The 21,895-nt window shown below is 34.9% G+C and overlaps 4 protein-coding genes across 5 annotated transcripts; 1 reads left to right on the top strand and 3 right to left on the bottom strand.

Annotated features, from left to right (window-relative positions):
• Positions 1-1,124: 1,124 nt before the first annotated feature.
• Positions 1,125-2,300, top strand: LOC137816124 (F-box protein At5g49610-like). Its single transcript, XM_068619214.1, has one exon. It carries the CDS (start codon positions 1,125-1,127, stop codon positions 2,298-2,300), a length of 1,176 nt encoding a protein of 391 aa, XP_068475315.1.
• A 1,067-nt stretch (positions 2,301-3,367) lies between these two features.
• Positions 3,368-9,579, bottom strand: LOC137815282 (protein transport protein SEC23 E-like). Its single transcript, XM_068618411.1, has 12 exons — positions 8,652-9,579; positions 8,396-8,569; positions 7,669-7,830; positions 6,949-7,091; positions 6,721-6,796; positions 6,399-6,571; positions 6,216-6,297; positions 5,785-5,862; positions 4,935-5,096; positions 4,602-4,865; positions 4,303-4,407; positions 3,368-4,119 (listed from the first exon to the last, which is right to left on the bottom strand). Exons 1-12 carry the CDS (start codon positions 9,390-9,392, stop codon positions 3,973-3,975), a joined length of 2,307 nt encoding a protein of 768 aa, XP_068474512.1. The 5' UTR covers positions 9,393-9,579; the 3' UTR covers positions 3,368-3,972.
• Positions 9,580-10,371: 792 nt separating this feature from the next.
• Positions 10,372-13,661, bottom strand: LOC137815281 (uncharacterized). Of its 2 annotated transcripts, XR_011081723.1 has the most exons (4): positions 13,631-13,661; positions 13,482-13,541; positions 10,980-12,287; positions 10,372-10,664 (listed from the first exon to the last, which is right to left on the bottom strand). XR_011081723.1 is itself a non-coding variant. In XM_068618410.1 (3 exons), exons 1-3 carry the CDS (start codon positions 13,658-13,660, stop codon positions 11,064-11,066), a joined length of 1,314 nt encoding a protein of 437 aa, XP_068474511.1. In that variant the 5' UTR covers position 13,661; the 3' UTR covers positions 10,900-11,063. The 2 variants fall into 2 exon arrangements, 1 of the variants encoding a protein (XP_068474511.1); XM_068618410.1 differs by lacking the exon at positions 10,372-10,664 and having other exon boundaries at positions 10,900-12,287.
• A 1,225-nt stretch (positions 13,662-14,886) lies between these two features.
• On the bottom strand, positions 14,887-21,840 carry LOC137815280 (kinesin-like protein KIN-12B). The gene is made up of 16 exons (XM_068618409.1): positions 21,383-21,840; positions 21,157-21,294; positions 20,898-20,981; positions 20,671-20,787; positions 20,521-20,580; positions 20,378-20,431; positions 20,201-20,293; positions 19,708-19,803; positions 19,293-19,438; positions 18,762-18,911; positions 18,546-18,675; positions 17,426-18,451; positions 17,242-17,340; positions 17,004-17,156; positions 16,002-16,919; positions 14,887-15,442 (listed from the first exon to the last, which is right to left on the bottom strand). Exons 1-16 carry the CDS (start codon positions 21,674-21,676, stop codon positions 15,140-15,142), a joined length of 3,861 nt encoding a protein of 1,286 aa, XP_068474510.1. The 5' UTR covers positions 21,677-21,840; the 3' UTR covers positions 14,887-15,139.
• Positions 21,841-21,895: the final 55 nt, after the last annotated feature.

The raw sequence follows: 21,895 nt of genomic DNA, 5'->3' as shown, positions 1-21,895 counted from the left end.
TAAAGATTTATAAAATAGTTTCTAAATTGATATTTAAATTAGTTATTAAGATTTTAGCTACTCATATTTTATATTGAAAAGAGTAATATTGACTAATTTAAAATATAAAATAATTAGTATTTAAAAATTTGATAGTTAATAGTTAAATACCAATTTATAAATTACTTTATAATTTTTTATTAATAATAAAAATTAATTTATAAAATAGTTTCTATTAACAAATTATTTTAATCTTTAAAATTAATTTTTATTTAATAATTTTTTGTACTGTTAATTTCTTAAAATATCCTCAATCAAATATAAAATAATCTTAAAATATACAAAATATTAGTTAAAGATAAAAAGTTGATTATCATTGTATCAATACTAGAATATAAAATAACTTTATTTTACTAAAAATTGAAATCTTTTTAGGATGTATTATATAATATTTTCTTGGAAGAGATTTTGTTAATGATGAAATTTTGATATTTTTTTTTTATGTTTTAAAATGTGCAAATAAAAGAACGTATTAATTAAAAAAATTAAGATTTTTTGTTAATATTTTTTTTAATTGTATGCATATAGATAAAATTTTCTTATTTTATCTTATCTTATCTTGATTAACAAGTATTTTTTATCTATTTCTATATCTATTTCTATTTTTTTATCCTATTTTTATATATTCATGATCATTAAACTATAAATAATTTTAAACTGAACACAAAATATTAGTTAAGAATAAAAGTTGATTATCATTTGCTATCGAAACTAAAATATAGAGGGTTTTATTTGACTAAAATTTGAAATATTTTCAGAATGTATTATATAATATTTTCTTAGAGATTTTGTTAATGATGAAATTTTGATTTATAACTTTTTCCTGTTTTAAAATGTGCAAATAAAAGAACTTATAAATTAAAAAAGAAATCAAGATTTTCTATTAATATTTTTTTAATTGTATGTATATAGATAAAATTTTCTTATCTTATCTTGGTTAATATATTTTTTTATCTATATCTATATATATTCATCCAACTATAAAATTGAGTTTTACAGATATCATATCATCTCTTTTTTGAATTTGCCTACACACTTTTCTCTACTTCTCACTTTTTTTTTTCTCACACTAACCTCACCCAGTCATGGCTATGATTTCAAGCGAGATATTCCCTATTTGTTCTTATTTGCCAGCAAAGTCTCTTTACAGATTTAAAGCTGTGAACAAGGGGTTTTACAATCTTCTAGAAGAAGGTTTTTTCCTAATGAATCATGTTCATAACTCATTGAAAAGAGATGATACATGTTTCTTCATACAACTAGAGAGGCCATGTAACGAAGAGGTAAGGTTGCACTCATTACCTTCGCATCAGCAAGGATTAGGTGTGTCTGGCGAAGTTCTCCAGTTCCTGTCAAAATCCAGTCAAATCTTAGCTTCAATCAAGGGATTGATACTTTGTCGTGCAACAGATAAGACACCTTCTGAGTTTTACATTTGCAACCCAGCGACAAATTCTCAGTTACCAATTTCTTTATCCACCGATGGTGAAGAAAATTTGAATGCACGTGCACATGTTATGATCATGTTGTTGGAGTGTTATGATGAGTTTGATGATTACATGGTGGTTCATTTTGAAACCCCAACTGATTGGTCTTCAAATTATGCATGCAAAATTTTGAAGCCTCGGGAAGGATTATGGAAAACAATGGAAAAGAGTTTTTGTGCTGGTGGTAGAAACATGAAGTTTAACATGCCTGTGCATGACAATGGAGTCATCCACTTCATTTTAGATTGTGGCTCTTACATCACTGAAGGGAGCCCTTATTTTGAACCCTATATAATGTCCTACAATCTCAAGAATGGCACCTCCACAATGCTCAAGTTGTCCGAACCTGCTAGAAAGAGCTCAACGGATAAGAAGTGTGACATGAGCATTTTCAACTGGGGCAAGGTGTCAATGGCAAGTTCCTCCATTTGCTTGGTAAGACTTAAAATATCTACTTTCAAAGTGGAGATTTTGGAAGATTATAAAACAAGTATGTGGAGGATAATTGTGAAGATAAAAACACAAGAAATAGGTTTGAAGGAAAAATATCCTATAATCACAGGGTTCACGGTTATGAATGGTGAACTTCTTATTTTTGCTACTGAAAAATATATCTACAGTTGTGGTTTGACTGGTGAAAACTACATGAAGATTGAAGAAATATGTGAAAACAAATATAAATACTATGTTTCTCTTACTTCATACATGGATACTCTTCGTCCATGTGGACCTGGACTACATCTTTATCATGTTAGGATTCTTATAAATGTTTGATTTAGAGAAGAAATAAATGTAACTCTTTTATGTTTTTTTATCCTACTTTATTATTATAATTTCTTTTTACCAAAAAGTAGTATTGTTATGATAAAAAATAATGCTTGTTTTTTTTTTCTTCTTTCCATTTAATTGATATTTTAAATTCAAATAAAATCTACAAAATATTTTATTAGGATCTTATTTTTTAAAAAATTTATTGAATATTTGACTAGATTCATATTTTTGTTTATTTTTATTATTAAAATGAGAATATCTTGTTTGTGACGTGAGTATTCAATTTAAGGTGCTGAGAAAACATAGTGTTAAAGAAAATTTAACTACCAATTATAGTGAAAAGGGAAAGTAACCTTACCAATAACCAAAATTATCACACAAAAAAGTTAAAACAATTCTTAACCAAAATCAAGATAATAAATGTTTTAGTCAAAATGACGCCCATAAAAAAATAAGAATAGAATAGACGTAACAGTAAAAAAAAATCAATAAAAAAAATCCAAATCCTTACAAAAATTGGATTTCACTAATAATTTTTTATTATTTCAATTCATTTTAAACTTTCTTATCCAAATAACAGAATATTATAAAACATTTCAAATTCTTTACTATTATAAAATATTTCAATTTTTTTTTTAAATAGTAAATGCCACGTGAAAAAAATATGTTTACAAAACCGCAAAAACCAAAAGTTAAAATATTTTAGCTTCCGCCTTAATTAATTTTCAATTTTGGTCAGATATGCTATTCAGTTATGAGCTTCCCTACAAATCACTTATGTTAAAAAAAATTATAAAATAGTCTTTTTTAGGAACTCTTACTTTCTAATAAAGTATGAAAAAAAAGGCTTTAAATTTTTTTAATTTAAATCTTCCACATTTCTTTGCATTAATTTTGGTCTTTATAAATTTGAAAAGTTCAGAAAATAATTGTAGCAACTTTGATACATGCATCTGAATCTAAATAGTACATATGTCATGTACTTCAGCATCACAATATAAGCACTAGCATGTCACAACTCGGTATTATAACATCTTTTCTAAGACTTTGAAAACTTTATAAGAACAAAATTAATCTAGAAATTTCTGTAATAAAAGTAAAACAATTTTCATCCATGTTTATATGAATTTCACCGAGATGGGTCCTATAAGCTTACTTCACAATATACAATACAAAACAGTATCAAGAGAATGATATGAAACTCAACATCAGAAAATGACTTTAGTTACTTTGCTACCTGGGGAACATATAAAAGTAAAAGAACTATATAAATTAATCCAGCTGAGGAACCCAAAAATTCAGATCTGGGCCAAAACAAAGAGAAAAAACTGAGTCAAAAATATATCCCTCATTTGCTAAGCTGCTGTCGCAAAGGTGGTCTCCTAACTCCATTTTCTATCCTTTCTTCCCGCACAATACCCAAACTTAACATACTTTCCAACCCTTTATTTTCTCCATAAAAGAAAAATCGACCAGAACCTTAAAGAATCATGTTTCAGGTCTTCCTTATTCTTCAATTCATGTAGGCTCCGACCTTCTCTTTGTTAAGAACAAAGGAAAGAAAGGAAAAGTATTGAATGCAACAGCACAACCCAGGACACACATGATTGGTGAATTCCCCAAACCAAAGTCCAGACACAACCCATAAAATCTCAATCTCTACTATCATCTGCCCTCAAGATTGGACAGCCAACCTTTGCAGATGCTCAAAGAAAACTTGAAGGCTCACATCATCAGTGAAGATTACATCCGAACCAGCAGACATTTCTTGTGCATTATTATAGGTTGCTGAGGGATTCAGTTTTGCTAATAAAAATCTAGCCTGTTAAAACATCAATGAAAACAAGTAAGTTTCTACACGACTACAAATCTAAACTTGGTGAATCAATGAAATAAACAAAAAAACTGTTAATAATATGATATGTGGTGGAAGGGGAGGAAAAGTATCTGTAACAGTTAATGAAGACAAATAACACTCAAACTGGTCTTGGTAAACTATACTGACCTGGGAACCGTGCTGGTCACACACTACCAATCTAGGAACTGGGAACCGCTCTCTAATTATCATTTGGGAATCATCATGTGGAGCTCTTAATAGTTGTGCAAATGCCTGAGCCATATATTAAAGTTATTAGCAGAGCAAGAAAAAAATATTAATTACAAAAATGGCCCTGAATAAAATAACATTCAAATAAATCTGAAGAAACTTTAACTAGAATAGAAGGATATATTATAAAATCTAAGATCAATCATAATTTGCAGGTAAACAGTGATTTCTTTGGCAGGATGTGACAAAACACAAACCTGGTGTTCTGGCTGGTCCTGGTATCCCAAGTTGCGCCATTGAGCTATTGTCATCCCATGAAAAATAACCACACTAAAATATGAATCTAGCAACAAAATCCGGTCTGCAGCAATCGAGGCCACATCTAACAATGCTGGTGCCGGTAGTGAATTAAATGAATATGCTATCAGTGAAGGCTGAATCATAACAGCAGCATTACTAATATTTTCCCTGTTTAACAACATGCGGAAATATGCAGTCTCGTCTGGACTGTTGTTAAAGACCTGCCAACACCCAAGAAGTCAAAGAAAGTTTGAAAAGCAGGACTGGAAGAAAATTACAACAAAAGCTACCTGTACAAACTGTGAGCGACGCAGATTGAACATAAACTGAGGGAAAAGTGAAAATGATGGGTTTAATGTAAAAGATGACGGATCATCCTTGCGATAGTCACCAAACTTAGAACAGAGGCGAATGAGAAACCGATCCAACCACCGTGTAGCATCGAATGTTTCCTGATCAAGTGAAAATGTATGGTTAGCAAGGGATTTGTTTATAGAAAGTTTTACTCTAAAAAATTTGCCACAGATATGATAGAGAGAATAACATTCATAAACTAATAAAATTTAATTTTGAAAATAAAAATCATACTCAATACAGCAACACAATTGCTGTCCCAGAAACAGTATATTTTGTCCACAAACTGCAAATTACAGCCTAGTTGCCTAATTCCACCGACTATCATAAGATATATCTTAATGTATAACTTTCATCAGTTATTTTCTATGAATTACTCCAATAATGCTGTTTCTAATACAGAGCTAATACATAATTACTAATAAATGAAGTTATTTTGTATCGCTTGCACTCCTAATAGTAACTGTCTCCAATTTAACAATGGGTCCTTCCTAACAAACCCACTTGGTTCTTGTTCCCATCACAGTACATGCCCAACAACCAAGGATTTGATATTTGATAAACTGGTTATTTGCAGCGAGTTGTGAACCAAACATTTATACACGTACATACACCTTTCATCAAAACATCAATATAAAACTGTTCTCCCAATTTTAGGTTTTCCTATAATCACATTTGAATAAAGATATTATATAATTTACTAAAGCTTGAGAAAATAAATCTTAATGATCTTAAATTATTTTAGGAATACCAAAGAAACGGGTAATAACACTACTTGTGACTTACCTCACTCTCCATTTTTAGAGAAGCAAATCTAGCCATTACAACTGCTGCGGTTTCTTGGTCAAATCCTTGAACCAATTCCTGAAGAGAAAAATTATATAAGTAATTAAAAACCCTGTATTTATCAATTTCGTTGTCAATAAATAATTATCCTACACGGAAAATAATGCATATGTAGGAACTAAACTAATTCAATACAGTTTATTACATAGATATACACAATGAACACCCATAAATGAGAATAAATTTGGATAGATATCAGCATATGACATAACATGAGAGTCAAACTTGACAATTGAATGCAAGAAACAAGAGTAAAAAGTTAAAACATTAAAGCTTTCTTAATATTATGATAAGTGTAGGCGCTCCAGATATTACTTTGTTAATGACAACAGACAAACATCCACCAAAGATATAAAAAAGGCTGAAACTACCTCAGAGCTAACAGTACTATCTACCCATCTCCTAGTTACTGTCGTGACACGAAGCACTGATTGACCAGTTGGGTCCTGGTAACTGCAATAAGAACATGAGCATTAATATGCAATGCCTAGGGCATACATTTAATTAGGTACGAAATAGTACATATATCATATTGGTGGAAGTTATGTGACAACCTTGTAAGGAACTGTAGGTACAACTGTGGGTTGACAGCACCTGGGGTGTTTGCCCGATCACTTGATGAAAGATCAAACATCACAGTCAAGCACGTGCTTTTGTCAAGGCCACACATCTTCCATGCCGTTGTGTTTCCCTCTCCTATAACAGAATCAGCAACAGAAGGCCCTTTCTGCAGTACGATTATAACCATCAAAATCCAGAAAAAAAACACATTGATTCTGTCTTAGTTCTGTTGCTTTGATTGACCTACTACCAACTCCGATTCCAGAGTTAATAAGCAGCACAGAAATAAGAGTTTCAAACAAAAGAATATCCAACCTTTTCCAAGGAAGTGCAAGGCCCAATCACTCCCTGAATTTTGATTTCCTTGGAGCAATTTATCTCCAGGGTTCCACTGAAACATAAAAAGAGCTGGCAGTGAGTACATCTGATGATAGATAAAGAAAAAATGTCTGAAGTAAATAAGAGATAAGGGAAGAGAAAAATGAAAACACATTAACAAAAGGGAATATGTCAGTATAACATTCAAAATGAACGAATTCTCACTTGAAACAAAGACCAAGAGACTGTTCCCCATCCTCAAAAACTCGCTTAAAAGAGTCCTTGAAGACTGAATGACCAAAACTTTCAGACAGGACAACAAGACCACCAGTTCTTTCAACCGCAACTTTAATTTCTGCAACTCCAACCTTTATATTTAAAGCATTCATGAATCAGCACAAGACAGAAGTAGATCCTAATTGTTTTTCATTGTAACATTCTGAGAAAATTACAAACTCAAATTCATGCATGCCCACTGCATAATATAACAAGAACTTTCTTGCATACCCACAATAAAGTCAATCACAAAAATAAAATAAAATAACTGAAATATTACCAGATTCTCTTTTAAGCAGAAAAGTAAATGGAAATCATGATGCCATCATACAATCACCCAGATGGATGGAAGGGACACATTAATAAACCACACTGAAATATAGCTTCACAGGTCATGTAGCCAAGCGTTGCCAATAATAGGGAAACAGATTTAATTTGGAATATGTCATCAAATAAGCCAGTAAAAAGTGTGCATAACTACACGAATCTACTTAGTCCATCAGTGTAAAATAAGATAATAAGGTGTTTTATGAAATTAAATTAAGAGAAAAGGCACTTGATAATCAGAACTCACTACGTGCTTCAAAGTCTCACTTTCTGATATCTATCAGCAGCACTGCAAGTGAAAGAATTTATTAGGTATGAGAATATTAGTACGCTGGCACTAACCTGATCAAGTGCTGATGCAAAAATGTCTAAAACGTGACCCTGGGTAACCAGCTGTTTAGCGAGACCCTCATAAAACTTGACTGCTTTCTTGAAGTATGATGCCGCATCTTTATCAAGATCTTTATGAGAGCGCACTGGGTCAGACAGATCCTTTGAAACAATCTGCATAGCAAAGAAATTTGAAATCTAAACCACCAGAAACACTCAATATACACAAAAGCAAGCATAGCATTAACCCCGTATTCAAAGTTTCCCATAAAATCTTTAGTCCTTTCACCTCAAAATTAAGACAAAGAAAAGAATTGCCCCCATTTTATTCTTTGTCCAAAATCCCGAAGACAATTGACTGAAGAAATCAAATCTTAGGAATATCCTAAAAAACAGTAACAGCAGAATGCCTAATTCCTCACCTCCTTTGAAACAACTATAACTATAGTTTTCAACATCTTTCAAAATATTTTGCTTCTAGCAATTGACAAAACACAAATATCAACATTGTGCACACCCTAAGCCAATTTTAAGAGCTGTGTCTCCCAAAGAAAAACACCCCCCATGACACTTACACGCTGCCAAGTCACATACCGCTAACCATTCCTAAAATCACATACTCCTAACATAAAATCTGATAAATGCTGAATACCCCAACACCAGCTCAATTTCCATTAACCTAACAAAGAAAATGCCATCCAAATCCAATTACACAACAAATAACACAACAGCAATTTACCGCCCCAGGTCCTTCCGTGCACGGCCCCCCAACCAAAGCTATGATTCTAGCACCAGTCCCCGGATTACAAGCACTCAGCAACCCCGCAGCAACGCTCAAAGCAACCCCAGTACACCGCGCAGGGCGGCGCCCAGGCGGAACCGGCCACTGATCCGTCTGCAACTCATCCAACAGCTGCAAAAAAACCACAAGCAACCAATCCGTAAACCATCCACAGCATTGAAACCACGAGACACTAAAATCCACAAACAAATACCGCATTGAGAGTATATTCACACTCAGAAGCAGGCAACAAGAACCGCGTGATGCCGGAGCTGGGGAGTCCCCCGACACTGGCGCCGGGGACACCAGCGGGCGTCTTGTGAGGCCTCCTCCCGGCAGTAGAAAGGCCCAGCTGATCGAGAACCTGATCGGCGGGAATCTCCTTGGAGCCGCGGAAGACATAAACCTTGGACATGTCGTAGAAGCCCAATTCATGAACCTGGACCTGCGTGCCGAAGGACACGAAGCCGACGAGGGCGTTATCGGGAAGAAGGCCAATGGCGCGACGAAGCGCGGATTTGAGAAACTGGATCTCCTCCTCGATGAGACAGGTGTCTAGGAGGAAGAGGAAAACGGGGGAAGGGTTGAGGGAATTGGAAAGGGGGAGGATGTACTCGACGGTGGTGTATTGGGGGTAGAGTTCGCCGGGGAAGTTGGTTTCGGAGATGGCGTTGTAGTGAGGGGGGAAGTGGTTGCGCTGGTAGCAGAAGGGGCAGATCCAGATCTTGGCGGTGAAGTCGACGCGGGCGAAGGGGTTGAGGGCGGAGGAGCAGGTTTTGCAGCGGAGAGGGGCGTACTGGAGGCGGGGGATGTCAGGGTGGGGACGGATGAGGGCGACGGTGGCGGCGAGAGGGATGACGCACTTGCTGGATTCGACCTTGGTGCGGGGCCAGACGTTCCACGTCATGCGCACTCCGTCGACACCCTCGGGATCTGGGCTCGCCATCTCCGACATCCTCGATCACTCACCCGCGGCACCGGCAACTGTATTTCCCACGGAAACAACTCTCTCACACTCTTCGCTCTTCAATTTTCAATTCTCCCTGCTTTTCTCTGAATTCAACTCCTCTCTATTACTTTATTCTTCTTCTTTAACATAACACATCCATTTTACTTTTATTTTGACCTTTTAGGGTTTATTCAGTTAATAATTTTTTTTTATAAAAAATATTATTTTCCTTTGACAATCTTTATCTTATGTAACATTGACAGACACCGATATAACACAAACACTAATACAACACGAATACTAATATAATCTGTCTAATTTTTAAAATATAATATTCGAAAACACAGATTTATATATTATATAATTATGAATTATATAAATTAATTATAAAAAATATTTAAAATATAAGTTTTTATTATTATAATTATAATAAAAATAAAAAATTTATATAATAATTTGAGTTTTTAAAAAATTAATATATTTTATTTTAAATTATATTAAAATCATGTTGTAATTATCAAAAATTTAACAAATACAAGTATCTGTCCTAGATTTATATACTTCTTATAATAAAAATACTTTTTTGTCATTTTCTATTTTTGTATTGAATGAATTAAGTTTTTGCGAATGCCAGACGTTATATTTTTAACAAATATTTATTCCAATGCTGACAAATGTATTTGTTTTTAAATAGTTTTTATAGTTATTAAATTGTGAGATTATATTTTATGTTTGGTATCATAAGATAGTTAAAATTAATAATATTAGGAACTGAAAATCTAAAAATTTAATACAAAATATAAAATGCAATTATATGTTTGGGTCAAAGCCGTCCCCGGGCATTCAATTGACGAAGGTCACTGAATGGAATAGTCGTTGAAGTCCTCTGTAGGTAAATTTTTTATTTTGGTTTTTCTCACTTTTAACTTTTATGTTTTTATTTCACTTAGTCCCAATTTTCTTTTTACCTTCCTCTCATTGTTTTAAAAAAAATCAATTTGATCTATTTTTTAAAATAACCAATCAATCAAACAGTTTTCATCAAATTCAATGCAACACGAATGTGGCAATAACATGGTTCCTTGATATGAATATCAGCATACTTCTTCTCTTCACCTTTCCCATTTCATACTCCAAACTTCCACTATCATAGACTTTGTCGTGTTTGAAAACGGAATTTCCTCCTCTATGATTCCTCCTTCAACCATGTCAATATTTCTTCCTTTTTTTGTCATAGTTTTCGACCTTAACTTCTCTCATTGTCAAGTAATCCTTCAACTGTTAAGGTGTGGGAGATGGAAATAGAGATAAAAAAAAATGAACATGGAAAAGAAGTTGAAGTTATTCGGAAAGGGTGAGTGATGAGATGGTAAAAATAATCATCATTTCAACAAGTGATCTTTAATTAGACACTTTGAAGATGTTGATGGAATAAATTACCATACTTAATTTTCATAAGTAATAAGACTAAATTAAAAACTTTCAAAATAATAAGATGAAAATAAGAAAAAGCTTTCACTAGTAAAATGGAATAATCTATTAAATAGGATACTAGTTTCATTTTCAAAGATAACACAACCATTCATAACTTACACCATAGTTATCTCACATATTCGATGACCAAACTCTGTCAAGTAGAAGGTCAAGTGTTCACTTATTCACAGATAAATCGGATAATTAGCCTGACTGTCTCTTTGTGACATCATTGTCAGAATCTAATTCCCACCAAGAACCTCTGTCATCCTTATAGACATCATCAACTTCATCACAGGTATCTTCAAAATTATCATCTTCTGATGTTTCAGCAATGGTATCATCCACATTATATTTCTTTTCATCCGCATCTGGGTTACATGTCCAGTCTATCCTCTTTAAAATATCACGATCCTTCCATTTTTTTACAACTGAAACAGCCTGTTTCTTAGCCTTTCCCATCAGAATTTCCACCCAAGAAAAGGCAGTATCAGCAGTCCTCTTCAAGACACCATCATCAATATCCCCAATGACAACCGTCTTGAGACATCGCTGCCTTGCTTCCTTTATCACATCGACAAAATCAGAATCATCAGACACAAGAACCACACACTCAACCTGCCTATGATCCATGACATCCACAATGTGGCTTTGCAATGCTCGATCTGCAGCTTGTAGCTTATCAGACACAGTTTGAACCCAAAACCCAGCCCGTGTGAGCTCATCTGCCAAACCATATCCCACTTTGGGTGTGAGAATAGCACTTGCAGCCTTCTTGTACTTTTCCATTTTCATAGAATACTTAGCCACCAACTTCACCCTCCTGCTCCCTCTAGCAGACTCAATCTGGCTCATCCTTTTCCTGTGCTCGCGCTCATGCAGTTGCTTGAAATGGTTGACAAGCTTGTCATTAGTATGAAACTTTCTCCCACAAACCCGACAACGATAAGGTTCATTTCGCTTGATGACACCCTTGTTCTCTAAACGATGCAACTTTTCCCTCTCTTCCCTTTTCTCCCGTACAGATTGAGGAACATGACTAAAGGTGTGGCTATTTGCATAAGCCACCATGTACCGAACAATCCCAAAGGAAGATGCAGCTATTCTCAGCTTATTGGCAACTTCATAAGGTGGGATTGCATTGGGTGGTCTATTGTCCAAGTCCCAGAAAAGTCCCACCCTGTTTGGCTTCTCGTTTGGATTCAATTTCTGATTTTTACCCCATTCTGACCCAGAATGATAATATCTCAAGTCACCATATATATGCCAGCATGTAGCTTCCAGTGATAAAAAGAAAGTGCTACGAAATCTGAAGATTCTGAAAGGGATCTCTGTTCTTCTATAACTTAAATAGCTTTTAAAAGTAACCATGGAGACCAAATAACGACATCCACGAGCTTCTTGACTTAAATGTCTAAAAATTTGCGCCTGAATGAAACAAAATGTGTTAGTAACTGCAGCAAATCATCACAAATAAGTCAACTATAGATGACAAATTTCCATGTGTTATAACTCAATTTGTAAGAAGTTTGCAAAGATCAATGGAATTAACACTCTTCAAAATGTAGAGAGTGGAATGAAGGCCAAAAAATACAGCTCAAGTCATTTCAATATAATCAGGCCTTTACAACACCCTGTGAAAAGCATTTAAAACAGTATCAAGTCTCGCACCACTGAAGCAGAAGCTGCTAGAATAAATAAACAATAAGATAGCTTAAACGAAATTATAAAATGAACATTCATCACCCTTGCTAAGAGTCAAGATCAAGTGAAACTTTGAAATGACACCAGACCTTCTTTGATCAAAGAATCTACACCCAACAGCTTAGTTCTCATTTTCCTCATTGTTACGAGTTAATTTAAATACAAAGAAACAAATCACTATCAACACAATTGTGAAAAGTGTGTGCACTGTCCATTTTTGAAGGCCACTATATTCACTTAATATGATATTTTAGAGTTATAGCAACTCTTAGCTTCACTTTTTTCAAAACTTCTACAACTTTGTATCTAAAAGAAATGTGTCTACAAAGTTTATGAACTGTGTCAACTTTTCTTCAGCAAGCTGAAGCACACAAAATGGCCTTCCAAGCCCTCACTTTCTTCTATCACTTTCCACTAACTTACGAAAATTTCTCAATAATACATCTTACGAAAAGGAGTGCAAATGCCTAATATAATATAAAGATTTTTATACTGAGTGTAAAAAAATGATACTCAAAATTAATCACATATCATCTCAAGTATGTGTAATAATTATAAAAGTTAACAAACTTATCATACATGACAATATGTGATTAGATCAGAGTAAGGACTAACAGTGCGTTCTAATTAAATTACAAAGTAAAAAAACTTATCATACATAGCAACATGTGATTGAATAACAGTGCAAAAAACTGCAAGTACATTCTAATTAAACAATAATAGTAATACGTGAACTCAATTGCGTGTCTGAGTAACTTTGTTTTCATTTTTCATTTTAGGCGGAAATCAAACGAAGCTATAAATGGCACTAGCACTAGGTTTTGAACGGAGGAATCATGTATATAGGTTTTGAATGGAGGAAATATGAATGTAGGTTTTGAAGTAAAACGGTGTGTATGCGAAATGCGAAAGGAGTACCTGAAAGCGAGAGAGAACAGAAGCAATAGAGAGAGCGATGCTATGCTTCTTCTCTGCGACCTGAAAGGAAAGTCACACAACAAAAAAGCTAACAACAGCAATAACACCACTTCTAACCAATTTCCATGAGAGAACTGAATTTATTTTACCATCAGAACTTTGGGAATGGGAGGCGCCATGTTTCGTGCACCATATAAATGCAACCAATCACATGAGAAAATCCAAAAATACCCTTAAAATGTGGGGTATATATAAAATTACATTCGGAACCTTCTTTTTCGGAAACACAATAATTTTTTCGGATAATTTTTTCTAGAAATTTTCAGTTCTGGATTTTTTATCTGGAATGGAATTTTGATTTTCTTTTTCCAGATTTTTATATCCGAAACATAAAAATCTCTTCCAGATTTATTTTTCCAGAATGCATTATTTTCAATTCTGAATTTTTATTTTTGGAATAAAAGGTATTTTCGAAATTTTTGAAATTATGTTGAGTGCAAGTTAAAAGTGTTGGATGGAGGAAGCATTTGCCAAACCAGTATCCATTTCAAATAGGGGATTAATAGTGTGCGCTTCGTCGGCTATAAAATATTTTTTAAATAATAAAATATTAATAAAGCTAACTCAAAATAATTTCAACGAAATACATAATATTCTAGTGAAATTTTTTCAGAAAAATTATTTACTTATAAATAATAGATTCTTTCTCATTCCACTATATTATTTAAGATATGCACTCAACATAAAATTTAAAATCTAATATTGTTCTTGTTTTCTTTGTTTATTTATGGATGTAAAAATTCAGAATGATTGTTATATATTTTGGATTTAGATATTTAGAAGGTCATTTTCGTGTTTTATTTAAATTTTTGGATGATCATATCAGAAGTGAGTTATTGATTCCAGATTTTTATGTCTAGAATGGTATTGAGGATTCAATATCCAGAACTCATTTATGTTGGGATTTGAAATGTCATTTATGTTGTCCAAATAAGCTTATGGATAGTACAGAAGTAACATTATTTTCGAACTTGAATATCCAAAACTTTATAATTTAATTTATAAATATGAATAATTAGAAGACAAAATCTTTTAAATCATTAAGAATAAAACAAACAACAGACATTAGTAAACGGTGCAAATCAAAAACACATTTTATTTCATTTGGTAGATCATTTGAAAATATATAATTTATAATAAATATTTTGAACATATTAGTTATATTTAAACACCAAAATCGCAACCAAAATTATGTATCTATGTATATATAGGTGAAATCATGATTAAAAAAGATTAATGAAAGCAACCAAAGCACATACATAATAAAAAAGTAAAAAAAAAAAAGATATTAAGTTTATTTAATTCAATTATTTACCCTTTCCAACCTAAATTTCAGCTATTGGGAAAAAAATGGAAATGTATTAATGATAATAATTTCATAAATTGGAATTAAGAATACAAAGAATGAAGAGACTTTGCAACCGACAATCTCTATCAGGTAAATGTTGTGCCTACTCAAAATAGTTTTTAGAGTGAGGGATGAACGGAGACAAACTCGTTTATGCTCACAAAAAGTAAGAACCAAAGAATACAATAATTTTTTCAAATCATATATGAACAAATTAATACAAATGACACATTGTAATGTGATGATATATTTATATGTTACATCTATCATAACCAGAGAACCATGATGGTTCTGCTAGTTTTGCAAGCTCGCCATACTCTGCATTATTGTGAAATGGCTCAAACTGATCATTAAAACTGTTTTGCTCCTTTGAGTCGTCATAACTGGGCATGACGACATCGTCATCATAAGTTGGCCGTACTGATTCCTTCGGCAAACGTGCTTCTGCAAGGAGCTCATTGAGTGTGATAATCTCCTTCTCGTGCTTCTTCTTCAACTTGTCAATTTGTTTGTAGGCCTTGGCAGCTTCCTGTTCTGCATCCATAGCCCGTTTCTGCAAATTACATGTTAGTCAACCCAACTGACCCAGCTGTTTAAAAATTTCACCACTACTAGAGAAAATATTCATCATCAACTGCAGCAAATAAAGACTTCAAATTTCAAAAGTTAATCGTAGGAGCCAGTTTCTGCAAATTTCATGTTGAAAAACTGACTGAGCTGTTTAAAAATGTCACTACTACTAGAGAAAATATTCATCATCAACTGCGGCAAATAAATTAAATTGAGTTCAACGTCAAAAGTTATGACTATCATTTTCTCAATTTCTTGATGGCTTGAGAGCGAATAAGAAGACATGTTCACAAGAAATGCCAATAAAACAATTTAGTCCTGAACAAACTAGGAACACAAGTTTTCTTGTTAGGAACTAAATTATATACAACTATCATAAAAAATTACGATGCTATGATGTTGACAGAAACATGGAGGCGGAGAAAAGTGCTGGGGGGAAAAGCATCAAATACTAGTGAAATTTTAATCATAGCAACTAGACATAACAAAAGGTCATTCAGTTAATAAAACCAAACATGGAGGTATTTTGACTTGTTGCTAACCTGTGCAGCAGTGACAGTTTCTTCAGCCTCTTTAAGCCGCAAAAGCAGTTCACCAGCAGCTTGTACTGCTTCTGCAGTGTCCTTCAACTGGGACTGTAGGCCCTTATTTTCATCTCTTAAGATTCTCCGTTCTTTTTCTCTTTCTGCTTTTAAAGCTGAAATTTCAGCAGCAAGGGCATTTATGAACTTGGACTCTGCACCTCTTACTCCTGCTCTGGAAGCCGCTTTCTTGACATCCTCAATTCCATCTTGGATCTGTCTATGCCTTGCAAGCAAATGGATGTGTTTCTCTTCCAAATCTGCATATTGTTCTAAAAGTCTTGCATGCCCTTCTATAGCCATGTGAATGGCTTCCTGAAGCTCCTGAGTACACTGCCTCTCAGCATCTAATTCTCGCTTCCTTTTTTCAGATAGCAACCTGCTACTTTCTAGCTCAGCTCTAAGTTCTTCAGAAAGAGAAATCCACCTGCTTTCTGCCTCTGTCCATTTAATTCTTTCTTGTTCAAATTGTGCTTCAATATCATTCTTGGATGATGCTAGAATTTCATTTGCTTCATTATACTTCTTGTATGATGCTAGAATTTCATTTGCTTCAATATCGTTCTTGGATGATGCAAGAATTTCATTTGTCTCATCTCTCTCATCGGTCAAATCTGGAATGGCAGTGAGGGTTGCTGCCGTACTGGGATCACACGAGTACGTCAATTGCAATAACGGATATTGCTTCCTTGATGATGTGGATGAAGAGTCAATATAAAATTGAAGCTGGCTTCTCAAACTTTGTATCTCTTCCATCAGCACTTCTCTCTCCCCAAATTTGTAGAAATTTTGATACTTTTCCAATTCATCTTGCACAGTTTTCAACTCTATCTTCATCTTCAAAACTTCTGGATGATTCTCGTACTTATCCTTCAACAGCTGTTGATAGTAATTATACATTATGAGCATAAAATATTAGACTATTGTTCATAAATGTGAAACCATAAAAGAACATATTTCTACCTTGTGTTCATGGTTAAGTGCCTCTTGTTCTTCCACCATGAACTCTTCAGTGGGTAAAACCCCATCCACTAGGCTCTCAAGACGAAGAATTTTATCTTCCCTGGTCTGTGCAATTATAGCATTGCATTCCATCTCATGCTTGTACTGTTGCACCTACAAATACAAGGGAGGCATTCATTAACAACAACGTACACAAAAAACAATTATATGGTTCTAGATAAAACAGAAAGAATTTTACCAGGCGATTAAGCTGCATTATCTCAGAAGTCTGCTTGGCACAAAACTCTTCAAGTGCCATTTCTCTCCTTATAGATTCTGCCAAAACCTTTTCTACTGCCTAAATAACAGAAGTAAAAGGAGTTATAATTGATATAATGAATTCAGGTTCTACATAAGAAAAGCAACTGAATTTTTACACCTACTTTGAGTACTTGCTTCTTTGGCTTATCAGCAAACCCAGGGCAATCAAAAGGTACTAACTGTAGGTTTGAGTTATTGTCAGTGTTGTTGACATCAAGTTGTGCTCTGCTTTTACAATTACTACAGGTGAATAAAACAGAATCTTCTACAACATCATCATCAAGAGAAGTCTGCAGGCCCACATCAACTTTGTCAACTGGAAAAATTAATCTAGATTTTCTTGGCCCTAATGAAAACCTATATGCAGATTGCCTCAAAGCTGAATTGTGTTGGTAACTATCAATAATTTCAAGACCATGGCGTATGCTTGCTGCTAAATTTTCTGTTTTATTTAGGAAATTTGGAGCTGTCTGACTAGAACAGGCCGAATATGAGTTTTTCTTGTTGCTAGTTTTTATTCCCAAATCTTTTTCAACATGAAGATCACTCTCAGAAGGAGACAACCCTGTTGATGTCCTCAGACTTTTGCAGCTGGTACTGATTCTAGGTGAAACACTAGGAGCTGGGGATTTAAGGATTGGGGATAAATCACAAGCAACTACGCTGAGGCTGGCAGGTGAGACACAATTCATTGCTGCACTAGGAGAATCACTGGGCACATCTGGGGCTGAAAAACCAGCAAAACTTCCAAGGTCAGACTCACCCATAGTACAAGAGAAACGGTTTCCTACCATTTCACATGATGATTCTTCACTAATATTTTTACTGCCAGGCAAACCAGGTATATTTTTCTCCTCACTAGGTTGAGTCAAATCCTGATCATCAGTGTTCATTCCATTGTCATTATCAGCTACAGTATTACAATTACTCAGCATAATGGCTTTGCAGGAAACTTCATCATGGTCCTCAACACCTTCCTCATCAATTTCCATCTCCTCATCACCATCTTCATCAAGACGGGGTAATGGTGGTGGTCGATTCAGGCTGGATTGTAACAAATTCAAGCTTCGCCGGATCCAAGCTGCTGAATGACCTCCATTTGAGTCCATTGTGTTGTAGCCATTTGCTTTCATTCGATGGAGCTCATCCTGTCGATATCATACACTTCTAAGTTATTTCAATTTCAAAACGAAGAATGGAAAAACAGAAGGTGATTTAAAATTTTGAAAAAACAAAATATACCCTTAGTTGCCGTATCACTTGCCGCAAGTGCTTCACATCTTCTTCCATGACTTCATTAACAACTGCCTTGTTCTTGATAGCTTTGGCACGTTGCGCAAATCTCAGTGTACTAAATGTTTCACTCCTACAACTGCAGGACCAAGCCATTTAAAAATTCTGTAGTGCAGAAGGATTAGAAGGTAAAATAATTTAAATGACCAGTGCTTCACATACTACCTTTGCGCTGGAGAAATAGCACAAATCATTGCTAATTTTGCATTTCCTCCAAGAGACTCCTGCAACAGAAATGTTAACCTCGAATCTCTATAAGGTATATGCCGCTGCTTTCCTGTTTGAGAGACCTCCGCAAGAATATTTATCAAATTCCTGCAGTACAATTTAACCTCAGTAAAGTACTGGCCCCGATAGAAATCCTTGATTCCAAAAAACACTTGCATCTCTGTCATAATCTAGTTTTGTCATTTCCTCATTTTACTGGTCTAAATTACATTCATAGTGTCCTAATAACATTAAGAAACTGTAACTTCAGTACGGAACTGTCCTTGTTAACATTTATCCTAGCACCTGAAGCTTGCACTTCAGGATACCATGATATTTGGCTTATTTCTGAGGTTGCATTAAAGCCTCGACAAATCACATACAAGATTTTATTCTTTCTTGTGTTTCTGGCTTGGTATTCACCATTTGTAATTATCTTTAACACTGATATTTTCTCACAGTATAATACACTCACAAGTTAAACCATACCCAAGCTGTGAGAGTGATCTATTAATATTCCCAGCTTCTTTCAATCGCTCTCCTGCAGCACCTGTTGATTTTTGTCGTTCTGAACCAGCTAGATCAACAAGATTGATCCTACTTGTTTTAAATCTGCTCACACCATCTGCTGCACTCTGCAAACATGAATTTACTTCAAAACACCCTCCAGAAAAGTTCTTTTGGCAAACAATTGCTGAGAATAACAAATTCACGATGAATAGATTTCTTAAGCTTTCAATTGCAACACCCTGAATTTTCATATTAATCTAGCTTAATCAAACCCTTTAAGTTGTCTGGACTAGCATAGGATCTATTCTTCTATCATATAATATCAGCAGTCCACTCATTATTACTAAGAGTGCAGATTACTGGACAATTTCCATGTCATGAGATAGTGTATCACCTTGCATCGAGATTCGACTACACAAACTAAAACAGTGTGCGAGCGGGAACTCTCCGAATTTATACTGGTTGCACCGGTTCTCCTGTTCGATAATCCCTGCATTATGAAAGGCAGATGACAGTAAAACACGTTATATGAAAAACGTTTGAAGCAGAGTTTCTAGACAAATGTGCTTTGAGAGACTCTTTACTCTTCCAGAAATCTTTACAATAGTGAAACTAAAAGTTTAATTTTTAAATAAAATCATATCAATGCATGACATAAAATCTCTCCATTTTCTTCTGGCAACCAATAAACAACTTCAGTGCTTTCCATTGAGTAACTCATCTTTTAAAGCATAGAAAATTACCAGCTACAAAACAGCAGGCTAAAACTAGTTCCACACTGAGGCTAATGATATTGCCCCTGAAGACTATGCTCAAAATTGAATCATAAAAGAAAGAAAACATGTGTCTTAATACAACACCAGTGGTAGGGTAAGTGTGACAAATACCTTTATTAAAAGCTGAGTTACATCCTTAATTGAAGACACGGGCTCCTCTGAAAGATTTTCAACATAGACACCAGATTTGACATCTTCTCGAATCTGGACAAACAAAAATATCAGTTCCAGCACAAAACTATGAAGCACGAGAAAAATAATTAACACATATGGTGTTTTAGAATTTACCTGTAGGTTTTTCTGATTTGGATCCAATAGATCCATGATTTGCTCATTGTATATCTGCAAAAACAATCTTTGTGTTAAATGGACTTAACTGACAAGGTTAAACAGGTCTCAAACAAGGAAGAAGCAATTTAGAGTCAATCAACCTCAAGAAAAGAACAGTTGCACTGATAGTTGAGTTGCTTGTCAGAATGCTTAGTTTGCTCCTGTGCAGGAAATGCAACAGTTAGTAAACGTAACAAAAAGTGCAAACACTCTTCAAATAATTTTACAACAAACCAAAATTCAATGCTTACTTCATTTATGCGTGCAAATAGTTGCTGAAAAACACGGGGTGCAAGTCCTTGCTGATCATTTTCTTCCAACAAACAGTTGGCAGGACCCCACATTGTGTAAGTCTTCCCACTCCCCGTCTAGCAAGTTCAAAAACACAACATCATCAAACTCAACAGCACTGGAGCAGCAGCGGCAGCAACAGGACAATACTAAAAGTTAAATTTAAAGTCAACGGGAAGAAGAAAACCTGTCCATAAGCAAAAACTGAACTATTGAAACCAGCCAAGCAATGCTCCACCAGTGGCACACCAACATGTTCGAAAATATCGAGCTGAAAAACAGGATCCCAAAGCGCATCAAACACCGAAATCAATAATTCCGAAGAAGATTAAACTGCGGTTTCATCACAGTCCTTGTGGCCAAAATCGCGTTAAGAGAACATTTCTTTCAAGCCAAGGATAAAACAAAAGAACGGCACTGATCATAACTAAAAATAGAAACCCTGCCTGAGTAGCCACAGTGTCAGCAACGGAATCGAAGGTGAAGTTGTGGCCATTGATGGACAACGAATCATTGGAAACCTTCTGAACAGTGGGATCTCCTTCGTCCTTGTCGGGACAGAGCGGCCTCATCCTCACAATAACCTGCAACAAAGGCAAGAAGAGAGAAATCGGAGTTAGATAGAAGGCATCGGAAACCGATAAGTCGAAAACCCTAAAATGAGAAACCAACCTTGACGCCGGAATCGGAGGGCGCGGGGAGTGGATTGTCGGTTAGGGCATCGGCGGCGATGGCGAGCTTGCGCTTGAGAGGGTTGGAAGAAGGTGGTCTCGGTGGCAAGGGGCTCTTGAACTTAGCGGGGGAAGGGACGGCGAGATTGGGATCGGAGGGAGGATCATTCTCTTTGGAGGGTTTGTGCTTGCGAGAGGGGCGGTGTTTGGTGGAGCTAGGAGAAGGGGTTGGGGTTGCTGAAGAAGCAAATTCTGCGTCCCTGAGAGGGTTTCTTGGGAGCATGAAGTGCTTCATTTTGGGGCAGAGAGAAGAACACAGAGAGAAGAACAAAGCGAGAACAACACAGAGAGCGAAGGAAATGGGTAAGAAGAAAGATGATGGAGTTTGAAAAGAGCCGTTGGAGCGATAGGGATTTGAATTATTAGAGGAAATAGTTGAGAAGAAAGAAAAAAGAATGAGAGAGAAAGAGAATAGAGAGAGCGAAATTAACTTTTTGAATTCGTGTTGGATCTG

This window comes from Phaseolus vulgaris, chromosome 1 (assembly GCF_000499845.2).
Source record: "Phaseolus vulgaris cultivar G19833 chromosome 1, P. vulgaris v2.0, whole genome shotgun sequence".
Classification (NCBI taxonomy): Eukaryota; Viridiplantae; Streptophyta; class Magnoliopsida; order Fabales; family Fabaceae; genus Phaseolus; species Phaseolus vulgaris.
Note: the sequence above shows the minus strand (reverse complement) of the source record. Positions and strands in the feature narration are given on the sequence as shown.